The sequence below is a fragment of the Agelaius tricolor genome, unplaced genomic scaffold, assembly GCF_023055355.1.
Source record: "Agelaius tricolor isolate 1412-34295 unplaced genomic scaffold, bAgeTri1.0.p SCAF_11, whole genome shotgun sequence".
Taxonomy (NCBI): domain Eukaryota; kingdom Metazoa; phylum Chordata; class Aves; order Passeriformes; family Icteridae; genus Agelaius; species Agelaius tricolor.
The window spans coordinates 2,780,907-2,795,187 of record NW_027269271.1 but is presented as its reverse complement, the minus strand read 5'-3'; the positions used below and the strand labels follow the sequence as shown (position 1 = coordinate 2,795,187).

At 49.3% G+C, this 14,281-nt stretch overlaps 1 protein-coding gene across 6 annotated transcripts in view; it reads right to left on the bottom strand.

Moving 5' to 3' along the window:
- Positions 1-12,728, bottom strand: part of RGS8 (regulator of G protein signaling 8) — a 29,062-nt gene extending 16,334 nt beyond the window's left edge. Inside the window, exons 1-4 of one of the 6 annotated variants that reach the window (XM_071435819.1) lie at positions 12,604-12,728; positions 10,320-10,851; positions 8,479-8,580; positions 7,521-7,585 (exon numbers count right to left, since the gene is read on the bottom strand). In XM_071435819.1, the coding sequence (XP_071291920.1) occupies positions 7,521-7,585; positions 8,479-8,580; positions 10,320-10,345 (193 nt within the window). In that variant the 5' untranslated portion in view covers positions 10,346-10,851; positions 12,604-12,728. The remainder of the gene's footprint in view (positions 1-7,520; positions 7,586-8,478; positions 8,581-10,319; positions 10,852-12,603) is intronic. The other 5 variants (XM_071435820.1, XM_071435817.1, XM_071435818.1 and 2 more) reach the window with 5 other exon arrangements.
- Between the last annotated feature and the right edge of the window lie 1,553 nt (positions 12,729-14,281).

Below are 14,281 nucleotides of genomic sequence, written 5' to 3'. Positions count from 1 at the left end.
TATGAACAGGAGAGAGATTTCACCTCCTGAAAAATCCCAATGGGCAGTTCCAGGGGGATGCTTTAGAAAGCACAGAAATTAACTGGACAACTTCTAACTTTTTTAATTAACTGGACATCTTTTTTCCCTAGGCAATCACCACTGGAGTGCAGTATGATACAAGCAGGAGAGAGATTTCACCTCCTGAAAAATCCCAGTGTCCAGTTCTAGAGGGATGCTTTAGAAAGCACAGAAATTTGAACTTTTCAATATACTGGACAACTGGACATCTTTTTTTTCCAGAACAACCACCACTGGAGTGCAGTGTGATACAAGCAGGAGAGAGATTTCACCTCCTGAAAAATCCCAATGTGCAGTTCCAGGGGGATGCTTTACAGAGAAAGCACAGAAATTTTAACTTTTCAATTAACTGGACAACTGGACATCTTTTTTTTCCAGGACAACCACCACTGGAGTGCAGTGTGATATGAACAGGAGAGAGATTTCACCTCCTGAAATATCCCAATGTGCAGTTCCCGAGGGATGCTTTAGAAAGCACAGAAATTAACTGGACAACTTTTAACTTTTCAATAAACTGACCAACTGGACATCTTTTTGCCAGCACAACCACCACTGGAATGCAGTGTGACATGAACAGGAGAGAGATTTCACCTCCTGAAATATCCCAGTGTGCAGTTCCAGGGGGATGCTTTAGAAAGCACAGAAGTTAAAAGCAGGATCAGAATTCTGCAGAGGCAGCAGCACAAAATCATCCCCAACCTGAGGACCAAAGGCATGGCCACTCAGGAGGACAGGATGTGCTGCTGTGGCTGCACAGCCCTTCAGGACAACCTTTGGACAATTATTCAGGAATTTGCCTCAAGAGTTCTGTGCTTGAAGCCAAAGGAGGAAGTTGATCCTGGTGGAGCAGAGGAATTGAAGGCAAGGAAGCAGAGCTCTTTACTGGATGTTGAGAGTCTGAGGGAGAATACAGCATGCAGCAGACATTTGATATTTTACTTTTACAGTGTAAATCTAAGCTTCAAAATGCCCTGCTCTCCTTTCAGACTGACTGAGGAACGTGCAGAGGGGATTTTGTCAGTGCTCAGACATTGCTCAGGATCCTGCAGTGCTGGAATCTGAAATGCAGGGAATTCTCAGAGCCTGTAAGCCAAAGCTTAGGATTAAACACAGGATTTGATCTGAGACTTTGGGAAAGGCTTCCAAACTTAGGTGCCAGAAGTGAGAATGTGGATTTTAAAGCAGAGACACTTTAAATTAAGAAGAGGAAAGTTTAGAATTTAAGATATAGAAAAAATAAAGGTAAACAAGGAGTTTAGGATGCAGTGCTGTAGGTTTGTGTGTCATAACATGATTGGCTAAGGAAGCTCACACTGTAGCATGAGTCCACAACACAAAATATGTAAGGATTGGGTCAAAACCATAAATATCCTTGTTGGCAGTGATTTATTGGTTAATAAATCCAAAGCTTAGAACTATCACAGGATTTGATCTGAGACCTTGGGAAAGGCTTCTAAACTTAGGTGCTCGAAGCAAGAATGTGGATTTATAGTTTAAAGCAGAGACAAGTTAAATTAAGAAGAGGAAAGTTTAGAGTTTTAGAGTTTCAGATAGAGAAAAAATAAAATTAGCTGCAAAGGTAAAGAAGGAGTTTAGGATGCAGTGCTATAGGTTTGTGTGTCATGACATGATTGGCTAAGGAAGCTCACACTGTAGCATGAGTCCACAAGACAAAATATGTAAGGATTGGGTCAAAACCATAAATATCCTTGTTGGCAGTGATTTATTGGTCAATAAATCCTTAAAAGGGCTTGTAACCAGAGGTCTTGTGACCTTCTGAACCATGCTGTGAAGGTGTGAGCAAAACTCGCCCTTCCTGTCTGTGTGGAAGATAAGAAAAAGAAATGGCATCATCTAAAAACTTCAGAGATCTAACTCAAAACTCCTTCAACAACCCCCATACTTGCAGATCATCTGTGAGTGAGGCAGTGCCAGGAATTTCTGGTTTATGAATGGGCAGTGCCAGGCAGATCAATGACCATGTGAGGACAGGGACTCCTGAAATCCCATTCAGGAGATGGAAAGTGGATCCTTTCAGCAAGAATGGACTGAGGTGGGGAGCAGAAAACACAAGACAGGGCTTAGCTAAGCTTCATCAGCACGAGGAAGAGCCCAGATCGGTGGCCTAAATCATTCAGGCAGTTTAATAACCAAGCACCTGCCACTGTCAGAGCAAGAAAGCAATGCCCAGTAATTTATTTAATGCATGTGTTTCACCCCCTGAGCAAGCAGGGAGCAAAGGGGGGGGTCTCTGTGGCTGGTGGATGGATGGATTGGCTCCCTAGAAGGTGTTGGGAGCAGGGCTGGAGGGACAAGGTCACAATTGCTGTGCACAGCACACGAATGTGCTCCCACTGCTGCTGAGCAGAGCTTCCCTCCATCTCAGCTGCCTGTCAGCAGCACAATGCTAATGCTCTTCTGGCTCAGAAGAGTAGGCTGGGATATTCCTGTGCTGTGTAGGAAGTGAAGGAATGTGTAGACAACAGGAGGAGGAGGAGAACAACAATAAAGTTTGGGAGGAAGAGCACGGAGATCACAAAAAGAAAACCCAGAGAAGAATCACCTTTTCCTCCAGATTTCAAAAAATCTGGAGAAAAATCACCCTTGAGATAAAAGTGGCAATTCAGGATGAATGGTTTTGGTGCAGGGGTGAGAAGTTTACCAAGGGTTGAGGACAGACTGTCCTGCTGGATGCTGGAGGAACAAAAATCTGTGTGTCCAGCCCTGTGGGGGATGCAGAATGAGACATCTTGTGGCTTGTATTTCCCTCCAGCAGCCTGTCAGAAGAAATCCTCATCTGGCCAGCTCCTGGGCACGGGCACAGGGAGAGGATTACTCCTCAGTTACTCACAGGCATGCACTCACACATGGGGACCACGCTGAGCTCGCTTCCCTGGCACAAAATGGGGAAAGTTGCCAAAATCCAGCGTGTTAAAACCACTGCTTTTCCTCCCTGGGCACCCAAGGAAACACTGCACATGGTCTGTCTCTTACTCTGCCTCTGTCTCTTACTCTGGGGTTTATTTTCCCTGACAAGAGCAGCATCAGGCTCCCCTCTCCTGTTGCTTGCTCAGAAGCCCTGACCCCAGGGAGCATGGCAGGGAGCTCAGACAGGTGTAAAATAGGGATTGTCTGCCTGACCCCAGCGTTTCTGAGTTGATTTGCTCTGCCCATTAACAAAAACAATTGGGATTTCATTGCACTGACCTATGGATGTGGAGCTGCTGCATCCTGCTGCTCAGCACTGCTAACTCCAGGAGGGATGAGGGAATTCAGTCCCAAAAGGGAGGTGGGGAGAGCCCTCCTGCATTTCCTGCTCACAGTGTCTTGTTAACTCAAATAACTTGTCAGCTCAAATTATCCTTTGAATGGCTTGGGGAATAAATCCAAATCAGACCAGTCTGTGCAGAGACAAGGACATTACCCAGCCTGGGATCACCCAGGAGAAAACAACTGCTTCAAATCCCAAGGGATTTCAGTCCTCCTCTCACAACAGGATCAAACATTACCTGCACAGTCAGTCATTCTTCAGAAGGGTGAGAGGAGATCAGGGGAGCTCCCCAGGGCTGTCACAATTCAAGGGATGTCTGGCAAAGGTGATCATGGAATCACACAATGGTTTGGGCTGGAAGGGGACCTTAAAAATCCTCTCAATCCTCCCCTAACCCTCTGCCATGGGGGAAAACAACTGCTTCAAATCCCAAGGGATTTCAGTCCTCCTCTCACAACAGGATCAAACATTACCTGCAGTCAGTCATTCATTCTTCAGAAGAGTGGGAAAAGAGCAGGGGAAGCTCCCCAGGGCTGTCACAATTCAAGGGATGTCTGGCAAAGGTGATCATGGAATCACACAATGGTTTGGGCTGGAAGGGGACCTTAAAAATCCTCTCATTCCAACCCCTCTGCCATGGGAGAAAACAACTGCTTCAAATCCCAAGGGATTTCAGTCCTCCTCTCACAACAGGATCAAACATTACCTGCACAGTCACTCATTCTTCAGAACAGTGATGGGAGACCAGGGGGAGCTCCCCAGGGCCATCAGCACTTCAAGGGATGTCTGGCAAAGGTGATCATGGAATCACACAATGGTTTGGGCTGGAAGGGGACCTTAAAAATCCTCTCATTCCAACCCCTGTGCCATGTGCAGGGACACCTCCCACTAGAGCAGGTGGCTCAAATCCCCAGAGACTCTCCATGGAATCTGTGTAATGCATGACACTGCTCAGGTCACTTCTGTTTGAAAACTGTGGGAAATGGATTTGTAGAGAATTCTCAAAGCCTGGCAGAAGGCTCACATAGCGTGCATCTGAATGCAAACCTTGAGATAAGAAATGCTGATTTAGAAATGCCATAGAATAGGACAGATATTGTTGAGAGAGAAATGAAATTAGAAATAAGTTTTAAAAGATGGTTTTGTAAATAAGACTGGATAGTTTGGAGAAATAGAACTATGAAAGAAGCATTGTAGTAGGACCCATGAGGGGTAATTTTAGATTATTGGCTTTAAGGCATTTACAGAATGGTGTGGCTAAAGCTGATACACCAAGAAATGCTTATAGTGTGTTGTAATTAATGATTGTGATGGCATGAATTATAACATCTGTATTGTCTCACCCTTCTCACGAGACTGATAATGGAATAAAAGTTTTTTTAAAGCACCTCTCAGTTTCCCCACCTCTAAGTCAGTATAATCCAACAAGAAACCTTTTGGAGACTCATGAAAATAGGAAAGGAATAGGAAGTGGTTTTGCCATCTCCCAGAGTGCTGCAGATCTCTGAACTTGCTCCCTGTACGAGGGCAGCCTGTTCTGCTGGGCACTTTGGAGCCCTCTTGGGGAGCTCTGATCCACATTCTTGATCCTTGGAGCAATTTTGCCACTTGTCCAATATAGGAATGTGCCCCTTGTTGATGGAGTGACAAAACTATGCTTTGTCCCTTTATAAAGGAAATAACTCAAAGTTTCTCTCCTCAATTAGGTGAAAAGACATCTCCTAGGACTTTGGGACTTCACCTCAAATTTAAGGATAGCTAATGGGACAGAAGCCAAAAGTCCTACCTGGGCAATTCACTAGAAAAAGAAGAGAACAAAGAAACTAATGGCTTTTGTGGGGTGTTTTACCAGGAGCAAGAATTTCTGGCACCTAGATCAGTTTTTCTCTGTAAAGAGTTTGTTCTTTTGCCTTGTATTAAAACCTTTCTGTTTCCAACACTACCACAGAAGCCATCCTGCTGATTTTATGCCTTCTAAGGTAGCTGAGCTATCTTGGGTGTGAAATAGATCTCCAAGAGCTCATGAGACCTGGCTCAAGGAGGTACCCATATTTCAGTCCAACCCCTGGCAATGTTTCCCACAAGGTCTGCCCTGTTTTCAGCTGCTCCATCAGCTCCTGAGCCCTGCCCCAGCACTTTGGGGTTTATTTTCCCTGGAGAACAGTTTGCCTGGAAGGCACCAAATCCATCCGACTGCAGCAAAAGCACCACACAACCCCCTGAAATCACAGTCCCCTTCCCAAAATAAATGAGCTGTCCATCTAGTGAAGACACTTTCTGACAGATGTGTCAAGCACAAGTGCTCTACCTGCTGATGCTGTGAGCCCCAGGGGCAATTCTCCCCAAGCCCAGCTGGTGCTGAGCCCATGCCCCCAAGCATGAATTCCAATTTTCCCTGGCTAATGCTGGGAAAATTCTCCTGAGCAGTCACAGGGAAATTAGGCTGGAGCAGTTCTGTCCTCCTCTTGGCACTAAAAGCAGAATTTTTGCTGGCAGCTTCCCTCACAGACAGATGCCAGCAGGCCAGGCACAGCTTTATTTAATCCCAGATTTTGGCCAGTTAAGGCATAGGGCTCCCTTACCTGTGTAACATCAGCACATCCTAACAGCAAAAATGCAACTTGTACAATATCATTAATTCCATGAGTATGTGCTGTTCTCTCCTTTAAACCAGTGTAACTAAAATAACACTTCTTTTTCAACAGAACTTTTTGTATTTGCATCATTATAACCCTTGATTGCCAGGCTGGCAATTCCAGAAACTTCAGGTGCAGAGCAGTTATAAAATATTCCTTTAGAAAGTAGTTTATTAAACAACAAATTTTTTTGTCACCAACCAATCACCAGGCAATGTCACCGTGACTGCTGATAAAAATAGATTAATTTAAATTTTAAAGATCACCTTCTGTTGCCATTAGGAACTGAATATTTTTCATTAGAAACTGAATATTTTTCATTAGTGCCAGAGAGTTATCAGAATTACTTTCCATTGTAAGAGATGGGAATGGTCTTGATAATTCATTTATCACTCTCTAAGGCTAATTTATTAATAAAACCAGACACCCTCATGGAGGCTGCTGGACAAAATCATTGAACTGAGGTTTGATTTTGCATTTTTGCAGTAGTCAGCTGAAGAGGGAAGAATCTGTATAACATCAGGACACAGGTGGGTAAATTCACTGGGGTTTGTGATCCAAGCCCTTCTTCTGCAGTCTAATAAAGAAAATTTCTACTTTTACACCACTGAAGAAGAAATGGGTTTGAGTTCAGGATGATAACAGGGGTGTGAAAATCCTGCCCTCCCCTTTCTCCATCCCCCAGGTACCCTGTAATCTCTTTGCTGTATTTTCCCCTTCTTGTTCTGAATTTCCACAAAAGAAACGTTCCTTTTTAGCCATACCCAGCTACACCATATATTTTTTCCCCTATTGGCTGCAAGAGCAATGATCTCAACTAGATACTGCTGCTAAAATTACATCCTGCTTTTTCCTGCCTTGGTCAGCCTGCCTTTTTAAAGTTGTCACTTAATTCCCTGCCAAAACTGTTGTCATCTCAGTAGAAACCTGGCAAAATTACCTTAAAATTAGCTTAATAACATAATTTACACTTACATTTTAAAATGTAAGGAAAACCTGGGTCTCTAAGCAAGCCAGACAGCTCCTTATTGCCATGAAAGAGTTCAGCACCCACAGTGGCTTTTCCCCAGCCTCAACTCATTTGGGTTTTTTTCTTCATGAATGAACCCATGCTGGGAACTTTGCTTTGTTTATAATTTCTCAGTGTGAAAATGCTGCTGGAGCAGAGCAATATTTGCAGAAGAGAACTCACAGGATTGAAGAGAGCAGGGGTTGCTGATTATAGGTTGGCATGAGGGCTCTGGATGTGAAATTTTTGGGTTTGCTGTGGTAACAGCAGCTCAGGGGGAACAAGGGGGATTCCTCTGTGCCAGGGCAAGCTGGTCAAGGATGCTGAGCTGGAAAGGGCAGCACCTTGGGCTGATGGCTTTAGCAGTTGTGGTTTTCCTTGTGGTCAGGAGCAAAGATGTGAAGGGAACACACAAAACTCTCCTTTTTCCTGCCTGTAAAGGATGGTGACTGCTGGGGAGTGAGCAGCTCTGGGGGACCATGCCCCTGGACAGGGGTTAAGGGAAGAGGAGGGGGAAAAAAGGTAAAATTTGATCTCTACTCACATTTATGGGACAAAAGGACATCAAAAGAGTCTGCCCATCTTGTAGCTTCTTCTGTTGAGAGTCTTCTGTAAGGAAAGGAAGGGGCAAGTTACAGACAGCCCACAGCTGCTCCTCCCCTCTGGAGCTGTTTGGTGAGGACACCGAGGAAGGCTGGGATTCCTCTCACCTGATTTTGGAGGTCTAGGGTGTAGAACTGAGCCAAGTGACCCTGGGCTTCCTTTAGAATCAGGGAGGAGATCCCAAGGGACCCGCAGGGACTCAGCTCACGTCCCCAGGCAGGCAGGTAAAATAGGCCAGATAATTCATACCCAAAAAGGCACCAATTTTTCCTCATTGACTCTGAGCAGAGGCCCAGGAAACGAGCTCAGATGCAGACATTTACATTGTAAAAGCCAAAAGTCAGGCAAAATGGAACTCAGCCCTGCAGAAGTGTTTATTTCTCTCGCTTGCCTTTCAGGGGAAGGACAGATCTTATCTCAGGTGGAAGCAGGGACTTGTGATCAGATGAGTCCCATCCCACACTTCTCAAATCAGGACTCTGGAGGGGTTGAAGCATCTCCCTCCAGCATTTTGCAAACCATCACCCGAATTTTTGCTGTGTCAAATACAAGGCTGAGCTGAAGATGACCTGAAATTTCGGGTCACCCCTTAGACCAAGCCAACTGCTCAGGCTTTGATTTGTGATGACAGAGGTGTAAATTACATCCCCAAAGAGGTGCAGACGTGTCCCACACCCAGCAGTGGGGACTGGGAGCACGTCCTGTCTCACAGTGCCACAGATCCAGGAATTTCCCGAGGCTGCTCCTGCTGCATCAGTGCCGGTTTGTTTTCCTCCTGGAAGCGCTCGCAGCTCGTACAAAACACAACAAAAGGAGGACAATACTGCAGGGGGGAGGTGGTGGGTGGGGAGGGGAAGGGCAGGAGTGGGGTTGGGGTGGGATGCTGCAGCTATACTCACTTCAAAGCCCGGTTGGGCTTGTCCGGAAGAATAGCTGTGAAATCATTATATGAGTCTGATTTGTGAGACAGGCAGCCCAGGCGAGTCCTCATCCCTCTGCTCCTGTGGTCGAGGTGGGGAAGCAGGGGTGTTAGCAGGGGAAAACCAAAGAACAAGGATGATTATAAGTCTAGCCAGCTTGGCAAAAGGAAATGAACAAACCCAAAAAAAAAAAGAAAAACCTCTGTGCCAGGTCTGTGTCCTTGGTTCCCTCGTGTGTGAGAGGGACCCTGAGACATCTCCAGGCTGATGTTAAGGGTGAACACAGCACCAGAGCAGCTGAAGGCTCCCTCACACCAGGCTTTCAGCTGCCTTGGCTGGCAGAAAGGCTTTGAAGGGCTGCATTTGGGGATGGTTTCTTGGAAAGTCCTGCTCTGGTCGGGTGTGGGAGGAGAGCAATGGGCAGCAGTACAAGAAATTGGTCACCACGTTCCAGCAGCACCAAAACCAGCACAAATACCTGAGGTGGAGGGGGCTGGAGGAAGGAGAGGGGTAGGAAGGCACCTGCAAGGTGAGCCTGTGCTGCAGCCCCCTGAGTTCCCAGCCAGGATCGATCCCGAGCGGCTTCTTTAGACTCAGGATTACATAAGCAGGATCAAACTGCCTGCTCCTGACACGCTTACCCAGGCAGAAAATGGCTTTATAGCTTTTTTCCTCTAAATTTCAGCCCAGCCCCAGAGCCTTCAATCCTGTGCCAGCCCCTGGTGTCCTTGCCCAGCCCCTTCCCAGGACAGCAGCCGCAGCATCCTTCATTACATAACCCGGGATGGGCAGGACAGAGGGACAGGGAAAGGGAGCACCTGCATTGCACGGGACTGGCATCACCCTCTCCCCAAAAAACACGTGGGGGCTGCTTCTTGGGTTTGCAAGGGCTCTGTGATCTGCCTCTCCAGCCTGAGGGTGTCTCCCCTTGGAGATTGCCTGCATATCAAACTGGGCCATTCTCTCCTCAGGACCATGGGAGGAACATTCAGCTACCCCATCTCCACTTCCAGCTGCTGGATCTCCTTTGGAGCTGCTGAAAGCTCTGCTCCCAAACAGATCCCCAATACTCTCTGTGGCTGCACAAGTAGAGCATTTTTTTCCCTTTCCATCTGTAATTCTTGCAGAACACTTCAGCACCAGTGCCTGAGCCAATCTGTGGCGCGCCTGTTTCCCCCTTCCCCTCCCGCCCTTCGGAGAGCTTCTATTATTGCACATTTTAATGTAATCTTCAAGCAAATTAAATGTTAATTAAATGCACCGAGTGTCTCCCTGGTGCAGCACAGGCAGCTCACAGCGTTTAACAAGCACAAAAAGCAGGAACTCCTCAGCCACAGGAATTGTTGCACAGCCTCCAACTACGGCCCCACGGCTGTGGGCACTGCACAAACTCCAGAGGAGAGCACAGGGAGTGCCACATTCCCAGCTGGACACCAAACCCACTGCAGGATCCTTCTCCAGATGCCTCCTACCCCCACCTTTCTGTGCCCTGCTCTGTTTGCTCACGAATTTCCCAGCAAGAGTTGTGACAGGCGTCAGCGCAGCAGCGCTGCTCCCATTCCCCTGGGATGCCTGAGATCAAGGGACTGCAGCAGGGAATCAGAGCAGGGAGCTGGTTCCTCGTGGAAAACACTTCTCTCAGTCAGGATTTCCAAGCCAGGACACAGGGGAGAAAGAGGGGGAGAGAAGTTGGGTGTGCAGGAGGTGGAGAGGCAAGGGAAGGGCAGCAGGGACACTGCAGTGGGCAGAGGGGCTTGCTGGACGAGGTGGACAGGGACAGGATGGCAGGGGTGGGGATGCACTCTGGTTTTTCCAGTTACCTCCGTGGGATCAGTAAGGCAGCCATGCAGGCATCCAGCTATGGTTAACCCTTTAACTGGCTGGCTTGGACCTCAGTCAGGGCTGCTTGCAGGAGGCAGGAGTGCAGGAGGAAGGGATTTACTGTTTCATGTCCTGGCACTTAAACATGCACCAAGGAATCCTCTTTGCCAAACCAAGAAGGGCCAGTTGTCCTCAACCCATTTGATCCTTGCCTCCTAGAGTGGAAAGTCAACTGTTCAATGGAAGACGTTGAGAGCTGAGGGGTGGCCACAGAGCAGAGACAGCATTTCCTTCTAACACCAGGTCAAGTCCAGCTTCAGGTCTGAAGCAGGGTGAGTTTGGTGTCCCAGCTCACCAGGGAGCAGCAGGAGTTGGCATTATCCCACTCATCCTCCAGCACCTTTGAAGGTTTCTCCTCAAGGGGCAGAGCTCCAGGCTGGCCTTGCTAGGAAGGGTCACAAACTACATCTTGTGCCTGTCCCTGCAGGTCATGGCTGGTGCCAGTGGCCAGGCATCACGGGAGAGCTGGCACTGCAAACAGAACAACAGCAGGACTTCACACATCTGCAGGGGCTGCTCCTTCACCACCAGGGCTCAGGCACTCACACAAAAATCACTCAGAGCAAGCAGGGCCTCGTTGGGGTGGTGGGAACCTACCAAGGAGATGTAGAACCTGGAAAAGGGAGGAAGGAAGGAGAAGGAAATGGGAGGAAGGAAAGCAAAGGAGAGGGAGGGAGGGAGGGAGGGAGGGAGGGAGGGAAGGAAGGAAGGAAGGAAGGAAGGAAGGAAGGAAGGAAGGAAGGAAGGAAGGAAGGAAGGAAGGAAGGAAGGAAGGAAGGAAGGAAGGAAGGAAGGAAGGAAGGAAGGAAGGAAGGAAGGAAGGAAGGAAGGAAGGAAGGAAGGAAGGAAGGAAGGAAGGAAGGAAGGAAGGAAGGAAGGAAGGAAGGAAGGAAGGAAGGAAGGGAGGTTCCTCGTGAGCCTTGGCACACTGGGGATCACTGGTTGACAACTCTCACATCAACAGAGAGTGAAGGTGAGATCCAGCAGGCAGGAGAGCCAGGGGACAGAGAACAGGACTCTACAGAGAGCCAAGGCAAAGGTTTCTGGTTTGCCAGGCTCCAGGTACCCTCCATGTCATGGTGTCACTGGGAACAACCGAGGAGGAGCCCAGGGAGCTGATGAGAGCTGAGAGGGTCTGCAAGGAGCCAGGACCCTGCTCTGCTGGGGCCTGGGGACACCCTGGAGCTTGGGCTGCCCGGTGCACCATCCCTCTTAAACCCTGATTACATTAAAAAGGCACAAAGCCTCTTCCCCACTAAATTAATGGAGCTGGGATTGTGCTGCAATGCCAGTGAGCGCATTCCCTTAATCCTCGCCCCGGCCGGCTGCTTCTCTGACTGAAATCAATCCTTGTAATTCCTTAAGCCCCTCTAAATTTCCTCATTAACAGCCTCACCCCCATGTGGGGCCACAGCACATGACTTCCTAGAGTCCAGCAGCTCCTGCTTCCCTTTGCCACTGCTGCTCCGAGCTGGCAGAGGAGCCATCCGCTCTCTCTCTCCCTTGCAGCCTCCTCCAGCAGCCTGAATGTTGGGGTTCTGTTATGAAAGGGCCTTCTGCTCACCCCCACTGCCACCCACTCAGCCCCCAGAGCAAGCACCCAACTTCCCTGGGACCCCAAAGTCTGTCTGACTTCGGGGGTGCTGGGACCTGCATTCCCCATGGAGGCAATCCCACTGCTCAGCTGGCATCCCCGTGGATGCTCCCTCTGTTTGCAAATAAATCCAGTCAGTTTTGACTTTAAAATATAATCTGTGGTGGCTGGCAAATTGCAATAAAGGTCTTGGTGAGAGGTTTTGCCTCCCCTGCTCCATCCTTCATCCTGCCTCCCCCTCCTATGGAAGGAATCCAGTGAAGGAGAACCACCAGCCTCATCATGGATGAGTTTTGGGGGTTTCTCCTTGACAGACAGCAAGGGAGGGCTGTGATTAGGACGTTCAGGTTATCAAACCACCTGGGCAAAGATAAAGAAGCCATCCCAATACAAAAAAAAAAAAAAAAAAAAAAAAAAAGCCAAAAAAAAAAACCACCAAACCAGCAGCACAAAGGTTAAAAAACCAACCAAACAAATAAACAGAACGGGAAACCGTGAGATCTCTCGGGGGGGCTTCGGGAGATTAAGACCATCCATTCACATGCAGAGAAAGCCGGGGGGAAAAAAGGAACACGGAGGCACTGCAGACAGACAGACAGACAGACAGACACCGAGAAAAAGATACTCACTGCCTTTGAGCCGTCCTCCCTGCCGGTGGGTCTGTGCCGACAGCGTGCTCACAGAGGCTCTGGGGAGACAGCAGAGCTCCTTCAGGGCCAGCCCCCTGCTCGGGGTGACGGGCACACCTCGGCACCCTCCCCTCCCCTCCCCTCCCCTCCCCTCCCCTCCCCTCCCCTGGCAGCGGCAGCAGCGCAGCCCCGGAGCCGCTCTCGCATCAGCCCCAGCCCGGCTGCGCAGCCGGCTCTGCTCAGGATTCCAGCGCTTCCCAGCGCATCCCCGTGCATCTCAGCGCATCCCAGCGCATCCCAGCGCTTCCCAGCGCATCCCCGTGCATCTCAGCGCATCCCAGCGCATCCCAGCACATCCCCGTGCATCTCAGCACTTCCCAGCACATCCCAGCGCTTCCCAGCACATCCCAGTGCATCTCAGCGCATCCCCGTGCATCTCAGCGCTTCCCAGTGCATCCCAGCGCATCCCAGTGCATCTCAGCGCTTCCCAGCGCATCCCAGCGCATTCCGGTGCTTCGCACCGGATTCAAGCTCATCCCAGCTCATCCCATCTCATCCCAGCCCATCCCAGCACATCCCAACTCACTCCAGCTCATCCCAGTGCTTCCCAGCACATCCCCACGGATCCCAGCACATCCCAGTCCATCCCATCTCATCCCAGCACATCCCAGTCCATTCCAGTTCATCCCATCTCACCCCAGCACATCCCAGTACACCCCAGTTCATCCCAGTCCATCCCAGCCCATCCCAGCCCATCCCAGCATACCCCATCTCATCTCAGTCCATCCCAGCACATCCCAGTCCATCCCAGCACATCCCAGCCCATCCCAGTACACCCCAGTCCATCCCAGTCTCACCCCCAGCACCAGGAGCTCACCCTCTCCCCCGGGCAGGGGCAGGGCCGCCCTGGGGCCGAGGCTGCCAGAGCTGTGCTGGAATGCAGCACCCGGGCTCCCAGCGCCTCCCCGGGGCTTTGGGACCCCCAGATCGCTCATTTCCAGGAGCTGCCACAGACTGGGATGGGAGAGCTCCAGTGGAGGTGCCAGCAGGGCCAAGGGAGGAGGTTTGGGCACAGAGCAAAGGAGGGGTTCATTGCTGGGCATGGAGGACAGAAGGGAAAATGCAGCCAGTGGTGTGGGCTGGGCATCCCTCAGTGCCCAAAGGATGGGCTGCAATCCCCCTCTTCCTCCTGCACCCACCAGAGAACAGGTTTGGGATGTCCAGGGCACCACGGGGACTGTAACAAACCCTGAACAACCTCACCCCTGGCACCAACATCCCCCAGCTGTGGGTCAGCACAGCCCCGTGTCACACAGCACTGATGGGGCACAGCCTCACTGAGAGCCCAACCTGTGGGATCTCCATTGCTTTTATTTTTTTGACTAAAACAAGCAAAAAACACAGAAAGAAGAAGAATTACCCTGATAAAAAAGAAGTCCTCTGCAGTTTAACAAGTCATTGCCTGTCACATTCACATTTTCTGAAAAATTCTTTGCCCAGGATTTTTCTTCTGGAAAGCTGAGAAGCCTCAGAGAAAAATGAAAACAATGATTATCTCATTTGCTTCTCCTCTGTTTTGCTCATGTAAAATGTGTTTAAAATTTATTTATCCAACAAGTAATTGTTTCATTAGTTTCTGCTGTAAGTATTTTCACTCATTAACCAATCAGTGCCACCA